The sequence below is a fragment of the Orbicella franksi genome, chromosome 7 (genome assembly GCF_964199315.1).
Source record: "Orbicella franksi chromosome 7, jaOrbFran1.1, whole genome shotgun sequence".
Classification (NCBI taxonomy): Eukaryota; Metazoa; Cnidaria; class Anthozoa; order Scleractinia; family Merulinidae; genus Orbicella; species Orbicella franksi.
In genome coordinates, this window is record NC_138151.1 from 20897933 (window position 1) to 20918824 (window position 20892).

Sequence of the window (20892 nt, forward strand, 5' to 3'; positions counted from 1 at the left end):
TAACAAGGCCCTGAAAAGACCCCATTATCCAATGGTTACCGTAGAAGAAGTTGCAAACCGACTTTCAGGTGCAAAGAGTTTCACATCACTTGATGCATGCAGTGGATACTGGCAACTCCCCGTAGATGAGGAGAGTTCCAAGCTCTTGACTTTTAACACACCGTGGGGGCGATACCGATTTACAAGACTCCCTTTTGGTATCTCACCAGCCCCTGAAATCTACCAAAGGGGGATGGACAGACTGTTTGAAGGGGTTCCTGTTGAAATCATAGTGGATGATTTCCTGATACATGGTAAAGATCAGCTTGAAGTTGATGACAAATTGAGAAGAGTACTTGACAAGAGCAGGGAGGTAGCATTGAAGTTCAACCCTAAAAAGGTGAAGCTTAGAGTACCAGAAGTAAGTTATGTTGGACACCTGTTCTCATCTGAAGGTTTGAAACCAGATCCGGGGAAGATCAGAGCCATTAATGAGATGCCACCCCCAGAAGACAAAGAAGGTGTACTTCGCATACTAGGAACTGTGAATTACCTGGACAAATTCATCAAGCACAAGGCTGACATACAAGAACCCATATCGCAACTTACCCAAAAAGATGCAGCATTTGTTTGGGAAAAGCCACAACAAGAGGCCTTCGACAATCTGAAATCAGTCATTACGAGTGCACCTGCACTAGCTTATTTTGACAACAGCAAGGAAACAGTGCTAAATGTAGATGCAAGTAGTAAAGGCCTTGGTGCAGTGATCCTACAGGACGGCAAGTCGGTTGCGTTCGGATCCAAAACACTAACTAACTGTGAGAAAAGGTATGCAAACATCGAGAGAGAGCTGCTTGCAATCGTCTGGGGCGCACAGAAATTTCACACCTATGTATATGGGCGCAGAGTAATTGTAGAGACAGATCACAAACCCTTAGAGTCTATCTTCCGCAAGTCTCTAAATGATGCTCCCCCCGGGCTACAAAGGATGCTATTGAAACTTACCAAGTATGATCTTGGTGTGCGATATGTCCCTGGAAAACAGCAAGTCATCTCAGACTGTCTTAGCAGAGCACCTCTCAGTGATACGGAGCCAGTCAGTGAACCAGAAGATGTAACTGGAATCAGTCTTATTGAGGAGCTCGGATTTGAAAGCAGCACACTGAAGAGATTTAAGGAGACCTCCAGCATTGACGAAACCTCGAGAGTAGTGATGGAGTATGTCTTCAAAGGGTGGCCGTCTGAGAAAGAACAGGTTGATGAGCTTGCTAGAGAGTACTGGAGTTTTAAGGAAGAGCTGAGTGTGGAGGATGGATTGCTGTTTAAATCAGACCGAATAGTCGTCCCAAGACCACTGAGGGCTGAGGTGCTGGATGAAATCCATGGAGCTCATATGGGAGAAAGTAAGAGCCTTAGCTTTGCCAGAGATTACGTCTTCTGGCCCTCAATGACAGCCCAGATCAAAGACAAAGTCAGCTCCTGTTCAATTTGTAATGCCTTCCGCAACCGACAACAAAGAGAGTCATTGCATCCACATCACATCCCTGGATTACCTTGGCAGGTAGTCGGGACTGACTTCTTTGAATATGGAGGCCAAACATACTTGTTGGTCACTGACTTCTATTCAAAATACTTTGAAATTGAATTACTGCGTCAGAACACTGCCACCTGTGTCATTAACAACCTGAAGAAAATATTTGCAAGGTTTGGAGTCCCGGATAAGGTTGTGAGCGATAATGGTTCCCAATACAGCAATACCAGGAATCTATTCGACAGCACTCATGAGTTCAAGCAATTTGCTGAAGATTGGGGTTTTTGCCACACAACGAGCTCTCCAGAGTACCCCCAATCAAATGGTGCAGCGGAGAGAGCAGTGCAGACAGCAAAGCGCATTTTAAAGAAGGCTGCAGCTGACCAAAAAGACTCTTTTGAAGGGCTGTTGAAGTACCGCAACACTCCATTTGAAGATATCGACGTGTCACCTGCACAGCTGCTGATGAGTCGGCGCACACGCACAATGATACCAACCCATCGACGTCTCTTATTACCGCAGGCAGTGGATCCTGATAGAGTGGTGAAAGCGCTGCGGCTACGTCAATTTGTCTCTAAGAAGAATTACGACAAACAGAGTAGAGATCTGCCTCCACTTGAAGCTGGGGACAAGGTGCGAATTCGGCCAAATAGAGATAGAGAATGGCGTGAAGCAGAAGTGTTGCCACGATCATACTTAGTACAGGATGAACGAGGGTGTGTCTATAGAAGAACTCGAAGGCAGATAATCTCAGTCCCAAATGATCATCCAATGAGACCACGGCTGCATTATCCTCCTTCAAGTCCCCAGTGTGCTTACTCTCCAATATGTCCATCATCACCTTCTATAAAGGACTCAGCACCAGAACCAATGGAATCAGCAGAAGGTCCAAGAAATGCAGAACGATCACCCATTACAACCAGATCCGGGCGACAAGTTAAAAAGCCCCAGAGACTCATTGAATCCTGTTAGAGGGGAGATGTTGTAATATTAACTTGTGGGTACCCCTCTGTGGAGTCCCTTACGTTTTCGTGGGCCGCCCCACATCTCGCGAACATGTGAGTTGGCTTATGTCGGACATTGTGTTGACAGTGTTTAACGTTGCGTTAAGTATTTAAGCCTTATCTAAAGCTATCTTACAACATCGAGACTAGAAAGAAATTTGTTCGGAGTAGAAGTAGAATTTCCTTCCTCCGCAGCTGACTCGTCAGCTTTTTTCCTTTTACTTGGAGGCTCTGCTTGGCCTGTAGCCGACTCGTCAGCGTTTTTCCCATCGTTCGGATGCTCTTAGAACCTTCGCTAACTTTGTTAACGTCAACCTGTTCTGATATATCTTCAGAAAGCTCGCCCTCAGGCCAGTGAACGAGAGACATAATGTTATCATTCAGCACGTTTAAATTCCAAGGTTCTGAAAGCTGTTAGTCATGCTCTCGGTAAGAACCGTGAAGGTCGCCGAAGTGGATTCAGTAAAAGACTTGACCACGCCAAGCGACTGGTTCTCTTCTACATGAATTCTTTTGGCTGGTTCTCTCCGCTTAATCTCCTGATTAGGAGCTTTGGTCTTCGACGACCTCTGCTTAGATTTATCTGACTTTGTAAGTTGTAGCTCTTCGAGCTCATTTTCAGCTTTCCCGTGCTCTACGAGCACGTGTGTTGACGTTCCTTCGTCGCCCATTCCAAAATTAAGGAGTATTACGATAAGATGGCTCCACTACCACAGAAAAGAAACACAATGCACTGTGAGCGCTAGAAGAAAAACAAATTTAACTTCAAAAAAATCAAAGAAATTGAAATAGTTGTTGTAGTATAATTTCAAACTTTGCACGAAATTTCAGACCGGAAAAACAATTTTAAAGAACTCAACTGGTGAACTAAATGCAACTAACCAAAAGTAATTCGAAATATATCTGTTCTTCAATACATCTTTCTTTGTCTAGTATCTGAGTTACTCGCTCGTTCACTCGTTGGATTTTTTACTAATGGTTTGTAGACGGCGCGTGAGCCGACTCAATGACAAAGTTGCGTAAACAAACCCAATTGTTCAGTGTTTCTTCGTCCATTTTAAAAGTATTTTTCACCTAACCCTATATGCCTTTATGTCGATGTTCACATTACCAACAAAACCGATTGTGCCAATATGTCGTGATGTCGTGATGTCGACAGTGATACAACGTTTATCTCATTATTTTCGGCCGCATTTTTGTCACGCTTACCGTTAAATTTTGATGCAGAAGAGAGTTGAAAAGACTGTTAATTATCTATTTTGTGTACTGCTATTAGCCTCGTAACCAAGTTAAACTTAATACTTCGAGTCTTTCCCTATCTTTTCGAAATATCAAAATTATTTTACTAAGGTTGACTTTCACTAGCACATAAGCATAAGGATAACCCGACATACGCAGACGCAATGTTGAAAACCAGCCCTTAGTGTTCACGGCTATCCATGTTCCCGAAGATTTTCTCGTCAATTGTAACTCCAGTTTGATTAAATATTGAGAGGTCTGCGATAGCTAATTTAGGATAATTTTAATTAGGTTCCAGCAAAAAACGTTAGCGATATTAATTAGGTTTTAAGGTTCCTTCTTGATTAACATCACTAGACAAACCTGAAGGTACAACGCTCAACACTAGTGCAGCTGATAATACCGTCACACAAGAAGGGTCAGTAACATTCACATGTCACGTCACAGCAGCTAAGCCACAAGTGTCACGGTACAAGTTTTATTTGAATGATACAGATGTCGTCAAAGACAGTAATGACAATCAATACACCATCAACAATGTACAGCGGTCTCAGCACTATGGCACGTACAAATGTGAACCAAGTAATGATGTTGGAGATGGACCAGAGGCCACCGTGATACTTAACGTAAATGGTGAGTATCATGTCTGGGATTCGATGGCTGTGGGTTATTTACACTTAAAGTGATCAACAGAACCGCTTTTTTTTTTAGCACAATTTAGTCCAATTCACGAACATTGCTGTCGTTTCTGTCGTGTTTGCTTCTTCCTAATTCGACTTGTATAAACGTTAAGGGTCAAATGAATAATCAATTCATGGGTGGTGTACCGACCTATCTATTGATTGTAAAAGGTAATGCGTTTTAAGACTCGAGTTGACAAATTCCATAAAAATGGCAAGTCTGCGAAGACGCAAAGCCGTGGACGGACGTCTAATTTAGTTTCATTGTTCTTTTCTGTTTAGTTCCAGTCCAGTTTACCACCTTGCCGCAAAACGTAACAGTAAATGAAACAGATCCTATTGTTGTGAGCTGTGATGCGTCAGGTTTTCCCGAACCTTCTTTCAAATGGGAAAAAGATCGGCAAAGTTTGTCTCAGTCAAAGCAACTGAGCATTCAAACGAGTAACAGAAGTGATACTGGAATGTATGTGTGTACTGCAAGCAATGGAATAGGACAAGATAAGACAGCGCAGGCTTACGTTACTGTGCAATGTAAGTCTACATTCCATCATGTCATAAAGTTGTAGTAGCTGTTGCAGCACTTTGGCTATCAATTGTGGCAGCTAAGGAACTAGTTTTTTGTGTAACTGTTAATTACATTGCACAGTCCTTTGATGTACCACCTAGTATATTGATGTTAACACACTGGTTTCTCTAACAGTTTACTTAGTCATGAGATGATGAAATAAATACAATCAAAACTTTAAATGGGTTTCATCGGTTCATATTTTAATAAAGCTAAGTAAGGGATCGTTCATTTTTTATCAGGTAGGAGGGGCTGGTGGGATTTGGGGGGGGGGGCATGCGAAAAAAAATGGCTTTCGAGGGGGGCCATCCCAAAAAAATAGGGGAAAACGGGGGGTCACGTGAAATATTTTAGTAAAACTTTAAAATGGCATAATGTTTGAATATCAAAAAAATTGCTGTAGAATAAACATAGAAGGCAGGAAACAAATTTATTACAAACTTTCCTTCTGCTTTAAAAAAACGTTTGGCGACAAAAAGCATTTGTAGCTACTGAAAAGAAGTATTTAACACTGTTATTTTCGAATGCAACTTTCACTGGCACTCATCTTCATCTTCGCTGTCGTCGAGTTCTTCGTCGCCGCTTGTGCTGCTATGGGAGTCTCTTTCACCGATGCTGCAAGAAGCAGCAATGCTTTCCGTCAGAGTGTACTCTTCAGGGTACATGAAGGTGTAAACATAATCTCTGACTTCCTGCTCAAGGTTGGTGGCGATTCTGCTTCTTGCAGCATTAGTGAAATAATTCCCTTCCAAGAGCTGTGCGATGTATGGCCCATCTCTTCTAAATAACGACGTGGCAACATCCTCAACTTTAATACACTCTTCCGGGACGGCCGTTCTAGGAGGGTACACAAGGCATTGTGGAAGATCATTTCCTAGCGGGTTTCCAACACAGATTCCATAAACTCGTTGGACGTTGTTTTCAGTCCGCTTCCTCTTTCTTTCATTTGACTTTCTGCGGTTTTCTTTTTTCCTTCTCCTTTTGTTGATGTGCCGTTTGAGTATGCCCTTGAATATGCTGTTATAATTGCTCTTATTTTCTAGTGCTTCCATGTCCTGCGTGACCTTCGTCAACTTAGCTTCTATTACATTTGATCTGTTTTACATTAAAACTGTGGACATTCATCAATTCAGATGAGGGAGATGCCAATGAGAGACTAAATGCCACACGCTCAGAGCGAGCCATAACTAGGAGATCCGATTTGATTTGTTTTTCAAACAACAGCTCTCTGTACGTAGTATAGGGATTGTAAATATTGTCTTCACAGTGAGCACAAAACGTGAAGTAGGGGGATAATAGAGAAATATTAAAAAAGTTGAAATCTAAATATTGTTTGTTCAATTTTGTTTTTGGGGGGTCATCCCAAAAAATGACCGCTATAAGGGGGGGGGGGGCATGTGAAAAAATTGGTAAGCTGAGGGGGGGTCATGCGATTTTTAAATGGTGCTTCCCAAATCCCACCAGCCCCCCCTCCTTCATAAAAAATGAACGGTCCCTAATTATTAATAGTTAATTTAAAATTATAGTTTTCGTCGGTAAGGTAATCTATGTTTGTTAACATTCACTTTCGTGTATGGAGTGATGTGATTACAGTAATAGTTCAAAATATTGCTTTAGATACTAATGCTTTACAATTTCAAATTACAGTCGTAATGCAATATAATAACTAACGTCAAACGTTTGAAGTATGTTGGAGAATTTTAATGTATTTATTAAAATTAATAGCAATCCCGGCCATCAACTCGCGAGCAGCCTTCTAACTTCCTTTTCAAAAGGGCTTGACTAAGTCAAATATTAACGTATGAAATATTGTATATTTATTCACAAAGATATTGCTGTGTTTGTTACCAACACTCCAATGTTTGAAGTTAAAGAAATGAAACAATGTAATCCTCAAATAATCAGTTCTGCTGAAACCTTTTATTGATTATTTAGATTCGCCCAAGTTTATTACAGTGCTATAAATTCTGATTGATAGAGGCGGCTTTCTTTTTAGTGAGAAAAAAGACCGGGCCGAAGGACAGTCATTCTAAAGGCTTTATTACACTTGAGAACTCTACCTGCTCTATGACATACATTTTATTCTCCTAATTTGCGAAGTTCAAACATATGTATCACACAGTCAATCACTCTCTTTTTCCGGGCTACACATGAAATTGTTTACGCATTTCTTCTGGCTCTTCAAACACGTCTTGTTAGGCTGCAAGGACTTGAGCAAGCATCTACATTTATCCACTTTATCCAAGTTGCCATTCCACATTACAGATTATGGTACAGTTATACTTTAATCTCAGGAACAGAGCCTTATTGCATGTTAGCCTAGTGGTTGTATGAACTTGCTCACAGACGGTCTCCGATAGCTCAGTGGTTAGAGTCGGTATCTGGAAGGCGAGAGTGGACTGACATTGAAGAGTCAGATTTTATTCTTTTCTAAGAAATACAGTCTACTATACATATTGTGAAACATGTTTGCTGTTACCAACCATCGCTGTCCAGTCTTGTTGATATGAGATGTTATTTGAAATTTTTAGATCCGCCTACAATAAAAGAAGCCACTTCGTCAACTGATAAGTCTTGGATTGGTCAGACAGTGTCGTTGAAATGTGTGTCAGATGGTGTTCCTATGCCAACACTCACCTGGTACAAACCTGGTGGAAGTCAAATAAAACGTGTAACAGCTACACAGAACACAGTGGATGTGAAGATGAACGAGGATCAAGATTTTGGTGGTTACAAGTGCGTTGCTGACAATGGACTCGCTCCTGCCGATTTCGAGCCAGTGGAAATAGAACAAATAAGTAGGTCGTTTTTATCGTAATTTCTAAATGATGTACTTTGTGCTGTTTTTTAGTTTCTTTTTATTACGCCTTTCAATAACACGCGAACTTTGAAGTTTCAAACTAAACTGGCTAAAGATTGCGTTTTTCACGGCCGTCAGTCATAATTACGACAAGATCCAATGAACCTAGAAAAGAAGATAGAACATGGCTCGAAATCAACCAATCACAATCCAGACTCGTGACCTTTGAAACCCGTTGAAGGAAACTACTGTTTCCTGAAATGATTGATGGCAGCGAAACACGTAACCGTTAATTGAGCAGAGTTCATGTGTTACTGAAAAGGCAGTTTTTAAGTGAGCTGTATCTGTTTTTTTTTCTATGATAAGGCTAGCTAGTGAATGATTTAGTCAAAGTTCATCATCAAATCAACAATCATTTACAGTAGAGCAGTAGTCAGTTTTCGTGACTTCGTTTGAAAATGAAATGCATTTGGCGTATTCACATTTGGTGGAAATATTATATGCTAGTTATTAACTATCCAGGCTATCTCTAGTCTTAGTGTTTTTTAGTTGATGTTGTATTAGAAAGGTATTGGTGCACAAAATAACCTCGAGTAATGAAACTATTAATTGTGAAATACCGTAAACTGCTGCTTATACCCTTATAAGCCCTCCCGTTTATAAGCATCCCCCCCAGGTTATGGGCCCATCTACATGTGCCTGTAAACAAAATGTTATTTTCGATTGTAAGCCCTTCCTGGATAAAAGCCCTCCTCTTGTTTGAAATGAATTCGATTTATCATGTTTTAAAACTTAAATAGAAACCAGTATAGGAAGTACGTATTTCGATCAACATTGCTGTAGCTCTTTTCGCAACGGTTTTTGTTATTCCGCTTCTAAGGTCCCTGCCCCCCGGATATAAGCCTTCCATTTATAAGACCAATCCAAACCCCCTACAAAATTTATAAGCCCAGGGCTTATAAGCGGCAGTTTACGGTGTGCGTATTTTAATAGCTATTGTGTTATCCACTTTTTTTTTCATTCACTTAGAAAAGCCAGGCTCCCCAACCATCGCAAAGTTAGACATTCAAGCCACTTCACTGAAAGTAAAATGGACTGCACCAATTGATGATGGAGGGAGTCCTATCACAGCATACCGAGTGGTCTTACGAAACAGTAGCACTGAGATAAAGAATGAGAATATTACTGACCTTTTAATAACCAGTCTGTCTGTTGGAGGTCTGGAGAGAAATACCACCTACACTGTGAAGGTGTTTGTGAGGAATGCTGTGTTTGAGGGACCTGCTGCAGAAAAGAAAGTGAGGACTAAGTATGAAGGTAACAGACTGTGATACTGTCATGCTATCACGATTTTTATTTTTAGATTATCAATTGTTGATGAGTCATCTTCAAATGATGTAAGTTACTTCAAGTACGTACATAATGTACACCTGAAATAAATAATACAGAATAACATTTAAACCAGTAGTAAGGATGGCTCGATTTATACTAGAGACGGATCATCCATCTGGGACGAACTTGGGCAAAGAACGGTAGTTTGTCTGATAATTCGACGGTGTATAAATACGGATAAACAAACGGATCATCGACCGCACGACCTAGTTTTCGTTTTATTTCGTCTGGAAGGATGGTTCGTCTGTTTGCGCGTATTTATACACAGACGAATTATCAGATAGATGAACTGGCGTTTTTTTCCCAAGTTAGTCCCAGACAGATGGTCCGTCTCTCTTATAAATCGAGCAAATTGAGAGTAGAGCAAGTGATATTTTGATAGAGCTCATTTAGTGTTTTCAGAGGCAGAGAAATCGGGAGTGAATTTCCTTGATAATACAACATAAACGATCCCCAACTTTAAGAATGGTGATTAATAATGGAGATTTGTTATGACAATACAATATAGCTAGTTTTCTCGAGCGAAAATTCCACAGTCTGCGACAAAGTTTGCTTTACTTTTGTAACTGTTAACAAATACCCATGTATGGTAACACCAAATGGTCAGTTTGAGTTAATGACCTGAAAGGATTATGCCCAGGGAAATTTAAATTTTAAAGTCGATAATGATAACTGATAGTGGTAGTTTGATAAACCAAGGAGTCCCAGCAGCAGCGACAATTGATGATCTGCCAAATGAAGTAACAGATGATACAATTACCCTGGAGTGGAGTGAACCGGAAAATAATGGAAAAGTCATCACACAGTACACTGTGTATCAACGAATAGTGACTGATGGTAAACCAGGAGAGTGGATCAAATTAGAGACAACTGCGGATTCTGTTACAGAATTGATAGTTGAACTGAAATGTTGCAAGGTGTATGAATTTGCGGTTACTGCAACAAACGAATTTGGTGAAAGTTTGAAAGAAGAAAGAAAGGTCGAGAGAGTCAAGGCATCAGGAGGCATGTGTTATATTTATATTTAATTGAAATTTACGTTAGTCCACTGTTTTGTCAATTTGTCACCCAGCTATCAACCGTATGACAAGATTTTACACGACTCGCTACCTAACTGAAAAAAAAAACTTTCTGTGGACTCGATTTTTAATTTGTAATTAGACTAATTACAGTTTCGCTAAGAGTAAATTGCGATAAAATTGCAAACAACATTTGTGTTTGCAACGGGATTTAGACTAAATAAAAAATCCGAAATGAAGCCAGTTATCTATCTGATATCATAATATAGATAGGACCCTGCACGCGCTCTGATTAATCAAAAATCCATGTTTTATCAGAGTAAAAAAACATAGAAAACGCATGTTATATTGTTTTTCGCCACATTACCTCTATATCGTAAAGCAAATGAAGAAGCCTAAGCCGTATATTACACTGTAATCAAACACTCTGGACATTTGAGAACACTCGAGAAATATAGAAAACACACGCCTGCGGATCATGTTTTCTGTATTTCGCTCGTGTTCTCAAATGCCCTTCGTGTTTTATCACAGTGTAATACACTACTTAGGCTTCTTCATTTGTTAAATAAATTACAGATTTACTTTAGTTTGTCACTTTCAGAACAGTACCTCTCATAATGTTGCGTTGAAATTTTTGTTGGCCGAAAAATAATGTAGTCTTCATATTTCTTTATTTCTTAGCTTTAGTGCCACCCACAATTTCCTTTAAAAGCAAAGGTAAAGTTACTATTGTTGAGGGAAACGTACTGTACTTGTTCTGCGAAGCCGAGGGCAATCCTACACCACTTGTTACCTGGAGAAAAAGTGGTAGGGTGCTCCAACGTAGCATCAGCAAAACAGAAGTAATCATTCAGGATGTAAGTGAAAATGACGCTGGGATTTATGAATGTGAAGTCTCAAACTCAGTAGGAACCTTGACCTACACAGTAGAGGTTACAATCAAAGGTAAAGTAACTTAATGCCGGGCATCATTGTTTTCAGGCAATGTACATTACAAATATCACTTTTAAACTTTATCCAAATGCCCTACCTCCCTCATTTTTTCGGCAAGTAAGGAGTAGTGCGCCCAACCGGCGTGCGGTAACATTTTCTAAAATCAATTACTGATAAGTGCACGTTTCATTTTAACGAAAAGAGAACTTGGTAACGACATTTATTGAGTCATATAACAGTACAAAAAAGGTAATAGGTATTTTTTTGTTTGTTTGTTTTATTTTTCCATTTACAGATATATTTGCAAAATATCAATTTATGAGGGAAGGAAGCCCTGGGAAACCAATAAGGTTTATGTAAAGGAATACCTTAAAGATACCTAAGACTTTAAAAAAGAATAAAAATGCTGTCGTGGACACACAAAATGATCATAATTTGACACAGTGCAGTCAAATAACTAACCATCTAAATGATTTCTTTTGTATATTTTAGGTTCGTCGTGTAACGTGTTGGTTCTTCACATTGTATATAACATTGTCATCCTTGTGTTGTTGATTATCATTCTTATTCTGATCATCGTCCTCCGGAGACTGCGCAGTGGTGCGGGTAAGTTATAGATTTTGGCTGAATATAGATCGTTTTCACTGTCACGCAATTAAAAAAAAAAAACGAAAACCATTCAGTGGATAAAGTCAAGAAATTGTGATCGTATAGGAAATAGATAGAGAAGACACTTCCCCAAGTTTTAAGTTTGTGCGTTTTCCCAAACTGCAGATATTTGTCGAAATGTTTCGCAGAAATTTACAGAGCCCAGTATGGAAACGTCATGTTGGTGCACCTCTGTGGTGCACCAATATGGCGGCCGGAAAATAGTGTAAACATCTGGAACTCACTTTGGCTATCTAGGCGACTGATTATCTGTACTGAACAAACAAACATTTACATAAGCACTTTTCCTAATGATCTAACTTCTACAAAAGCTAAAACACTTGAGATAAGTATGTATATATACTTTTGCGACAAATGCAATTGAAACTTTGTGTCACATAGCGCCGTAATTCTGACATTCAAAATAAAGTGGTTTTCAAACAAAGCACACTATTGAGCTGTAGCATTGTAAACAGATATAAATTTACCCCCTCTTATGCCTGATGAGGATGAAAACTTTGGTGGCTCTTTAGTTTTCGATTTTAGAAAATGATGACGTCACATGAAAACGATCTATACGTAGATTTGATAAATTCTAACGTTTATGGGAGCAGGTTGGCTATGTTACTGAGCAAAAATGCTTGCACATATCGAGCGCATAGATTGGTTGGCAAATCATTTGTCGGCCTTATTTCCTAAACGAAAGAGAAAATGGCCGTTTAGGTTGACAAAACCTCAGGAAAAACTTGGCAAAGTTTGGTGGAATTAGAATTCTCCCAAACTTTCCCTCATGTTTGTACCAGGCCATGGAAATTCGCACCACATAACTGAAAAGAATAAAGGCTGACGACTATTTAATTTTTGTTCTTGTTTCAGCGATCTCGAAAAGAAATCGGTGAGTAAATTGAAGCCTGTTATACCCTAAAAGTATCAAGAATAACATGATGTCAAAGTAAATGCAAAATTGCTTTTTTCTCTTACCAATGACACTTTTTTTTTGGTGCCACGTCGATGTGGATATTGACACAGTTCAATCTTTCAGGTTCCTGTCGATCTGCTGGAGAAATTAAAGTGACATACCGAATCGTTACATTGAAACATTGGTCCAGGCAAAAGAACCTTTACTCGTATATTTATCACCATTAAGGACGTTCGCGCCCTTTTCTGCGCATCCGCATACTGTTCACGAAATTCATGTTGCAACGTCACGTAACGTCATGCATCAAGCGCACGCGCTAAGGAAGAAATAAAAGCAAGTTTAGAAGAATTCTAAAGAATTCTACTCGCATACTAATTTAAATGCTGCAATCTGATTAAGTAAGCTACTCGTGTACTACCAGCACTTAGAGTGCAGTGGCCATGTAGAGGTCATCCACATAATGGCATCGTTGTCAAGTTTCTCTAATGTTTTGCAGAAGATTTAGAAATATTACGGGATAATTTTATTTTCAAGAACACTAAAGAAAGGAAACTGACCGTTGTGCGACTTTTTAAAAAACCTCAAAATTACTCCATGAACCGATGAGCGCGCGTGCACAACTGCAAATCTTTTTAAAAAACAAAACAATTCAATCCACACGATTTTGCTGGGGCGTGAAGTTCAATTCTTCGTTGGGGAACGACTGGAACTCGTTATTTGAAGGACATTTAGTTAGTATTCTATTAAAACAATTAGATTATTCGCTCTCGATTTCCATAAGAAATCTTGAGCTCATAATCTAATTGTTCAATAGGGTTCGGCACCGATTACGTTAACTTCAGCTGCTGTTTACTTTCATAAATGATCCGTGACCCTCTCTTTTCATAGATCAAATCCTTTACTGAATGTCTCCATTTTAACCCCCAAAAAAAGAGACCAGAAAAAAATCTGTACGTGGGAAGTAACAAATATTTCACCTTTTCTGCTCTCGTGGGATCGAAGTTTTTCTGGAATGAGAACGGGCAAGACTACCATTCACTCTTTTTCAAGGCCTTTTCTGCCTCAAGGAACGACATCAGCTGCAAATCTTTACCTATAAAATAGAATAGAAAAGTTTCTAAAAACGCATATTCATTATCACGAAAACGAGCAGGATGACCCCCATTTGTTTTGGCTTTTTGGCAAAAGTTGCTCTTTACCTTCTATTACCTGTAAGACTGCTTGAAGAAAAGTTCAGAATCCGCTGACGCACTTTCAGTCAATGGGTTTTCTCCCATTAAAATTAAATTTACTTTACAGAAACATTTAGGAGACGCAGACAATGTCTTTTCGCGAAACACGGACGTATAGAGAAAAAAAGGATAATAATTAGAATTGCGTAGAAAAGGGAAGGAAACATTACATTTCTTCCTTGATTCACTTTCGAAGAAACTATGGTTTAAGGGTGAAGAGTTCAGAAAGGTTCTAAAATGTTATAAGCTTAAAAATCTGAAAGCTATGGAGCTGATTGTAATTGAAAATTAAAATATAGGAGCCTGTTTATATGGACAAAGTCGTCTCTTGTAGGAGGGTCAACCCTCCTTATGGAAGATATTTTGGAACATTTTTTTATATATAGCAGCGGGCTGCTTTGGAGAAATCACAAAGATGAATCTGCAGTAAAAGAGACCCTGGATAGGGGGGCCTCTCGCTTTGGTGGTAGGATGTCCCTGGGAGAGACCCAACTTTTTTCCATTTTGACACTTTGAATATGTTTGACTAACCTAAAGAATGGTTGGTTGCTGTTGCTGTTAGAAATTGAATCGAACTGAAGCATATTGCTTTCTATTGCTACCTTGCATATTGCTGTCTTTTAGTAGAAATATGTGTGCTGGATGCGGCGGAGAGTTTGTCGTGCTGGTAAGTAAGTTAAAATGCACATACAAAATTTGATTTTTAACCTCAGAAAGAATCCCGAAACACAGAAAACAACTTTTGAGTATAGTTATATTTTGTGCAACTTTGAAAATATCGACAAAGAGACATAAATTAGTCGACCCATGAACTAAAGAGACAAAATCAGGTATAACAAATTAATATGCACATTGTCAATACTTATGCTAATCAGGTAACCATGAATAAGAAACTAAAGTCCATTATTTCTCACTAGAACACCATGGCTACGGAAACCAAAAAACCGTCCTCCAGCATAATGCCGTCTGGTGACTCCGCGACCTATGCAGCTCCAAGCAGCGGAAACTACATGGCTCTTCATCCGTCAACACGAGTCTGGGAAATTAATCGAGAACAGGTCAAAATTCTTAAAGTCATTGGCAAAGGAGCTTTTTCTAGGGTTGCCAAGGCAACAGCATGGAACATAAGCGGTGACGAGGAATACTCACCGGTTGCTGTAAAAATGTTAAAAGGTACGATTAGAATTTCCAACCTGTCGAGATGATAAGGACTGAAGGAAGACCATCTGTTATTTGTTTTGCTTTATAGCGAATGCCCCGGATTCAGACAGAAACGACCTGCTGTCAGAACTTGAGGTGATGAAAAAACTGAAGCCTCATCCTCACGTGATCAAGCTGATGGGATGTGTCACTGAGTCGGGTAAATGAAATCTGATGAGATTTTGCAATGCGGACCGCAAACATGGAACGCTCAAGAATTGATTTTGGCGAACTACTTTTTCAAGACATTGCACAAAAGAAAGCAATTTGTTGTTAAGTTGAATTATTTTTTTTCCTTCATGTTTGGCGGACAATTTCAGTTTACATTAGCTTTCACGAAGGCGACCTGGAAAACGTAAATAAAGGCTTAAATTTGGTTTGCGTGCCTATTAAGATTGGATAATTAATTAGCAGAGTTAAAAGAGCCATTATCAAAGGTAAATACTTGATGCTTTCCTTGTGGGCACCTTGACCGATAGTTTATGGTCAGGTGCTCGCGCACTTTGTTTTACTGTTACAACTTTGAAATTTTTATACATCGTAACATTATGTAATGAACACTTGTTAGACCGTTAGACTGACGATGACGGATGTACCGTCGAAACATGTCCGAAGATTAAAAAAGTTATTTTGTTTCTAAGAATTTTAACACGTAAAATTATAATAAAAGTGATGGCTGCTCAAACCTAAAACAGCTTCTTGTCTATCTCGTTATTTTGCTTCATTGTCGAACTTTTCAATAATTGGCCTTTTGCTTGCGATGATTGAATTTGTCCCGCGCTTTTCTTAAGCAGTTTATACTGTGATGGGCTTCAGAGTGAACCATTATTTTTATTTTCAATTTACCATAGATCCTCTGCTTGTCCTTATTGAGTACGTGCCATACGGTGATCTGCTGGGGTATTTGAGGAAGAGCCGTGGACTAAGTGACACTTACTTTAAAGACCCGGATTCGAAACCGCAGACCAATCTGACTGCGGAACAACTGGTGAGGTTCGCTTGGCAGATTGCTGATGGAATGTTTTACTTGTCTTCGAGAAAGGTTTGCGTTTCTTTTTACGTCATTATATCCCCTGTAAACAGTTTAACTCTGTAAGTTCTTCCATTCTATCTTGCAAAAGCCTTTCAGATCCACGCAGGAACAAGCACTGCCCAAGTAAGCGTTTGAACAGTTCTTATTTAATAGCAATATTTAACTCTGTTTCAGATAATCCATCGTGACTTGGCGGCCAGAAATGTTCTTGTTGGTGAAGGAGAAAAATGTAAGGTGACAGATTTTGGTATGGCCAGAAATGTCCAGCAGGATGATATCTACACCAAACGAAGTCGGGTGAGAGATTCAAAGGAATTACACTTGTCTTACGTCCACAGAATATGCATCTTCACTTTTTTGGTTTTAAGGTTACTTCCCACCTTCGCAGGTGCCCCTCGGGAAAAAAATCGTACGCGCGCCAGTTTCAATAAAACCCCAACAAACTATATATCATAAGCAAGCTTAATAAATGTACTTTACGAAAAAAATACAATTTCAGCAAAGTTTTCTTTTAGGAAGTGTCAGGAGGCGGTAAGGCGTGAAACGACCGAGGCTTCTTCTATTGAATTTATTGGGTATCGGATTCCGCGGTACGAGCAAAATGGCTGCACAGTCTTATTCACAAGGCATCAATCAACGAAAGTGTGTCGGGCTTTCTCGATATTCTGATTGGTTGTCTAGATATCCACTTCTAAAGTTGGAGTAGCTAAAAATATGCGAGACGTGTTGCGTAAATGGACGCCACGGGAAAAATGTGTTAAATATCAAAATTTCCCGACACACTTTGGTTTGTCATTATCTCTAGAATGTTCTGGCAAAATTTCACGAAAATCCGACAAATCTGTATACCCTATAAATTCGCTCGAAGTGGATGTATTCCTCCAAAAATCAAATGCGAGATTTTAGCTTGTAAAGGTTCGTAAACAACTCGCCCCACGCCCGGAGATTATCACGCCTAATAAAACCGCAAGCCAATGGAACAACAGGACCTCCCAGTGTCTATGACAGTAGATCAAGATTTCCCGGGAAAAGCATCGCATTGTAACATGGTTTTTTTATCTCGCTCAGTGGAGTTCAATTCAGGACGGCGACGTAATATAATGGGCAAAGACGCCAAAGGCAAAGGCAAAGGCAAAACCCGCGCCAAAAAGGTTAAAGGGGGAAAATCTGCCGCTGAAAAACAAGACGTTAAGGAATCGACGGACAGCTTAAGAAATACCCTTATTGCTGAAATGAGTTCCCCTGGGTAGGTTTCATTTTCTTCATCACTTCCGCCAGATTCCGATGAAGAATCTTGTTCGCAGCCTGCACTGACGTTAACTTTGATTTTTAAGCTACTTGCTCCAAGGATATTCGAACGCTCCGGATCTTCAGCAGACGCCGAAGATTGTCGAAGGCGTTTGGCCAAACCAAGGGCCTTTGTCGCTTTCAGCAAGGTTTTTTTTTCTTTCCTTGACAATATGGAGCTTTTTCTTTCTTCTTTGAGCCGTTTTTTCCTTTTCTTTACCCAAGGCCTTTTTTCTGCTTTTGATTTTTCCATAGGAGTTAGCGTAAAGAGCTTCCACGTGGGAATTTTTGTCAAGTGCGTGATGTAAATAAAAATATGCAAATGACATGAAATACGAGCGATGAGCGTTTGCCGCGAAAATTTCCCCAGGGTTCTCGCCCGTTGACAAGATTGTGACACCTTCCTAGTTTATTAACTTTATTTGAAAATACGTTTTTTTCTAATTAACTCGGCCGCTTTTTGAGATTTTTAATGTTTTTCTTTTGGAAACACTAGATAAAATGACGAACTTAAATTTTGTCAAATAAAAGAAAAAACGATTTTTTTGGCCTCTGAAGGTGGGAAGTAACCTTAATTTCGATTATTTTGTTTCCTAAAAAGGGTCGTCTTCCTGTTAAGTGGACTGCTTATGAAGCTTTGTTATATGGAACATACACAACACAAAGTGACGTGTAAGTATATAATACCTTTTAATACATTTTTAATCTAAATGTTTAGTATATATATCTTCTTGTTTTTTTTTGTTTTTCTTTTAAAGTACAATTTTATGAATACCTGCATTTTATATGTAAATGCTGATCGCCAGTTAATACCTTTGATCCACTGATCACTGATTGGCCTTTCAGGTTAAATAAAGTCTTTTATTTTATTTATTTTAATATACATTTTTCTATGATGATCTTTTTTTAGAACAAGTGCCCCAATTAGGTCACGATTAAACAAATTCAACTGAAACTTGTAGTGTAAGATCGCAACGCCTTATAATGGTGTTATTTATGCGTCCGGTTACTTAGCAAGTACATTTTAAGTACATTTTGTATTGTAGGTATTACGGGTTGGAATGTGGCGCTTGTTTCGTCGTGTAATTTATTCAAACAGCTTTTGGGCAGTGCATTTTAAGTTTTCGCAGTGCGGATCGGAGGGTAGTATCCATAATCGAGGCATCTAGTGCAGTTTGTTGTCGTATCTCAACTGCATCTCAGCCGTTTATAAGCAGTCCCAGCATCGCGTTACAAATGTAAATCTGTTATTATCACGGGTTTTAGTTTGCGCCGTTTTCGCTTTGTTTAAGTTTGTTTTGTTGGTGTTTGTTTCAGTTTTAACCACATTGAATCGCAAGTGGTTGATCGCCAGTTAAATAAAGTGTGCGTTTAAATTGTTATTGCTCGCTGGAGATGGTTTCACGTCTTGTTGGTAGCTTCACGTAATTTTACTCATATTTTCTTAGAAACTCTGCAACCGAAAAGAATACCTCATTTTCCAAATTTTTGCACTGATTTCCGTAGCCAAGGGTCACGATTTCTTTAGAAACAGGAATTTAATTACTGTTACTTTTAAAAAGAACAATTACAGTCGAACCTCTTCACAACGGCCACCTTGGACTGTTGGAGACAGAGGAAAGTGGCCGTTGTAGAGAGTTAGTCGTTATGGAGATGTAGGGGTGTAATGTGCAACGGTTTATTTCTTCGGGGTGCCTGACGTTTTGCAATAAAAAATGGGGTCTTTGTATACACCGTTCGTCAGTCGTTGATTAACTGGCCGTTGTGGAGAGGTTATTACGGCAGTTGGAACGAGTGTTAGTAGCCGTTACCATTGTGGACAGGTGGCCGTTATAGAGAGGTTAAAATAAGAGTGAACGTCTGGACTGTCCGCCGGGACCAAAAAAACTGCCCGTTGCAAAGAGGTGGCCGTTGTAGAGAGGTGGCTTTTAGTGGAGGTGCGACTGTATTTAAATAGTGAAACACTTATGATGTTTCTAATGCAAGAGAGGACTTCACTTTACCGAGATCAGTAACCGCGCAGCTCCGAGGTAATCAATATTTGTATCTGCTATAATGTCACTTAGTATCAACTAATTCATTTTTCTCTCAGTTGGAGCTATGGTGTCTTGTTGTACGAGATTCTCACTGTAGGTAAGTTAAATTACAAACCACGTTTGCGGTTCAAATATTCTCTATTGTTTTATTTCCAGGGTCAAAAACGTATGGGCAAATTCTATGAATTGAACATATTTCTCAGTTTGTGTCACGTGACGTTTTTACAACAATCCCTGGGAGAAAAAAATCTGATGTCCATTAGCACTTCCCAGTGTCTGATAATGGAACGAACAGGTTGTACGGTTCCTTCTATCGATCAATAGTATGCCTCTATCGTGCCACTTACCTTGGCACAATTCGTTATTAGAGCATAATTGATCGGCCATACACCATTTTCACGAACATGGCCACCGGATTTTGTCTACTCTGTTCGTCACCCGAAAAGTAAACGAATATTAGAGACAAAGAAGAAACCGTGTCCTGCTATAAGATAGTTGCCTCGTAATGCTCCTGAATGCATTTACCATTTGAATGATAATAATCGCAAAATCCTAACCTTGGCTTGAAAAAGAATCAATGACATTTGTTTCTGGAAACTCTTCGCGAGTTGTAACGGACCAAAAGATGGTTGCAGGTAAACTCCAGTGAACACTTTTGCTGCAAGGGGAGGGTTTTTCTTGTGTTGTGCATAATAAATAAATCTCTCTTTCTTATTCAGGTGGATCTCCATATCCAGGAATTCAGGCTCGACAAATAGCCAGGAAACTTCAAGAAGGATTCAGAATGCCGAAGCCTAAACATGTGGACAACAAACTGTAAATAAATATATCCTGTTACTCAATTTATTGTTAATTATCGTGTTATATATTTTTGAAAAGTCTCGTTGTACTTTGGCGAGCTAACAAGGCGAGTCAAAACCCCAAAGAGTGTCACAAATGCACTGTGGTTATGTACACTAAAATGTTTGATAAGAAATTGATTATTTGTAGTGATCGTAAGAGGGTTGACTGTGTAAGCCCAGTCATAAAGCATTGTGAGTAGTGCAATTAAAAGAGACGCGTGTGTGTTATCTTTTGTGAGAATTCTTCTTCATCGAGACCTGTCTGGTGATCAGAATTAACATTACTCGGTATCTGAGATACTTTTTTCGAAAACCAGACTTAGTTTTCGTTTCATAATGCCAGAATTGACTAAGAGAAATTCAAGAGACCTATTGGTCTCCAATAGATAGCGCGATATTTGTACTAACGTGTTTTCTCTGCTCTCAATAAATGACTTCTTTTTCCCCAAGGTCATTTTTACTAATCGTCTTTCCAATTTTTGTGGCTAATATATTTTTATTTATTAGATACCAAATTATGCTCAAGTGCTGGGAAGAAAATCCAAATGATCGG

The 20892-nt window shown here is 39.3% G+C and overlaps 2 protein-coding genes across 6 annotated transcripts in view; one reads left to right on the forward strand and one right to left on the reverse strand.

Annotated features, from left to right (window-relative positions):
* Positions 1 to 20892, reverse strand: part of LOC145492428 (uncharacterized) — a 456732-nt gene that overhangs the window by 182294 nt on the left and 253546 nt on the right. Inside the window, exon 3 of the mRNA XM_081471875.1 lies at positions 2654 to 3833. The gene's annotated coding sequence lies outside the window, so the exon portion shown is untranslated. The remainder of the gene's footprint in view (positions 1 to 2653; positions 3834 to 20892) is intronic.
* The window catches only part of LOC145492264 (uncharacterized), a 48857-nt gene that overhangs the window by 24591 nt on the left and 3374 nt on the right, over positions 1 to 20892 (forward strand). The window contains exons 4-20 of one of the 5 annotated variants that reach the window (XM_081471649.1): positions 4111 to 4386; positions 4716 to 4964; positions 7530 to 7796; positions 8828 to 9115; positions 9890 to 10195; positions 10891 to 11154; positions 11635 to 11748; positions 12667 to 12685; positions 14566 to 14608; positions 14859 to 15114; positions 15191 to 15301; positions 15993 to 16183; positions 16349 to 16471; positions 18063 to 18133; positions 19554 to 19594; positions 20217 to 20313; positions 20847 to 20892. The exon at positions 20847 to 20892 is cut by the window's right edge and continues 54 nt beyond it. In XM_081471649.1, the coding sequence (XP_081327775.1) occupies positions 4111 to 4386; positions 4716 to 4964; positions 7530 to 7796; positions 8828 to 9115; positions 9890 to 10195; positions 10891 to 11154; positions 11635 to 11748; positions 12667 to 12685; positions 14566 to 14608; positions 14859 to 15114; positions 15191 to 15301; positions 15993 to 16183; positions 16349 to 16471; positions 18063 to 18133; positions 19554 to 19594; positions 20217 to 20313; positions 20847 to 20892 (2762 nt within the window). Of the gene's footprint in view, positions 1 to 4110; positions 4387 to 4715; positions 4965 to 7529; positions 7797 to 8827; positions 9116 to 9889; positions 10196 to 10890; positions 11155 to 11634; positions 11749 to 12666; positions 12686 to 14565; positions 14609 to 14858; positions 15115 to 15190; positions 15302 to 15992; positions 16184 to 16348; positions 16472 to 17242; positions 17902 to 18062; positions 18134 to 19553; positions 19595 to 20216; positions 20314 to 20846 lie in introns of those variants that run through there. The other 4 variants (XM_081471650.1, XM_081471652.1, XM_081471654.1 and 1 more) reach the window with 4 other exon arrangements.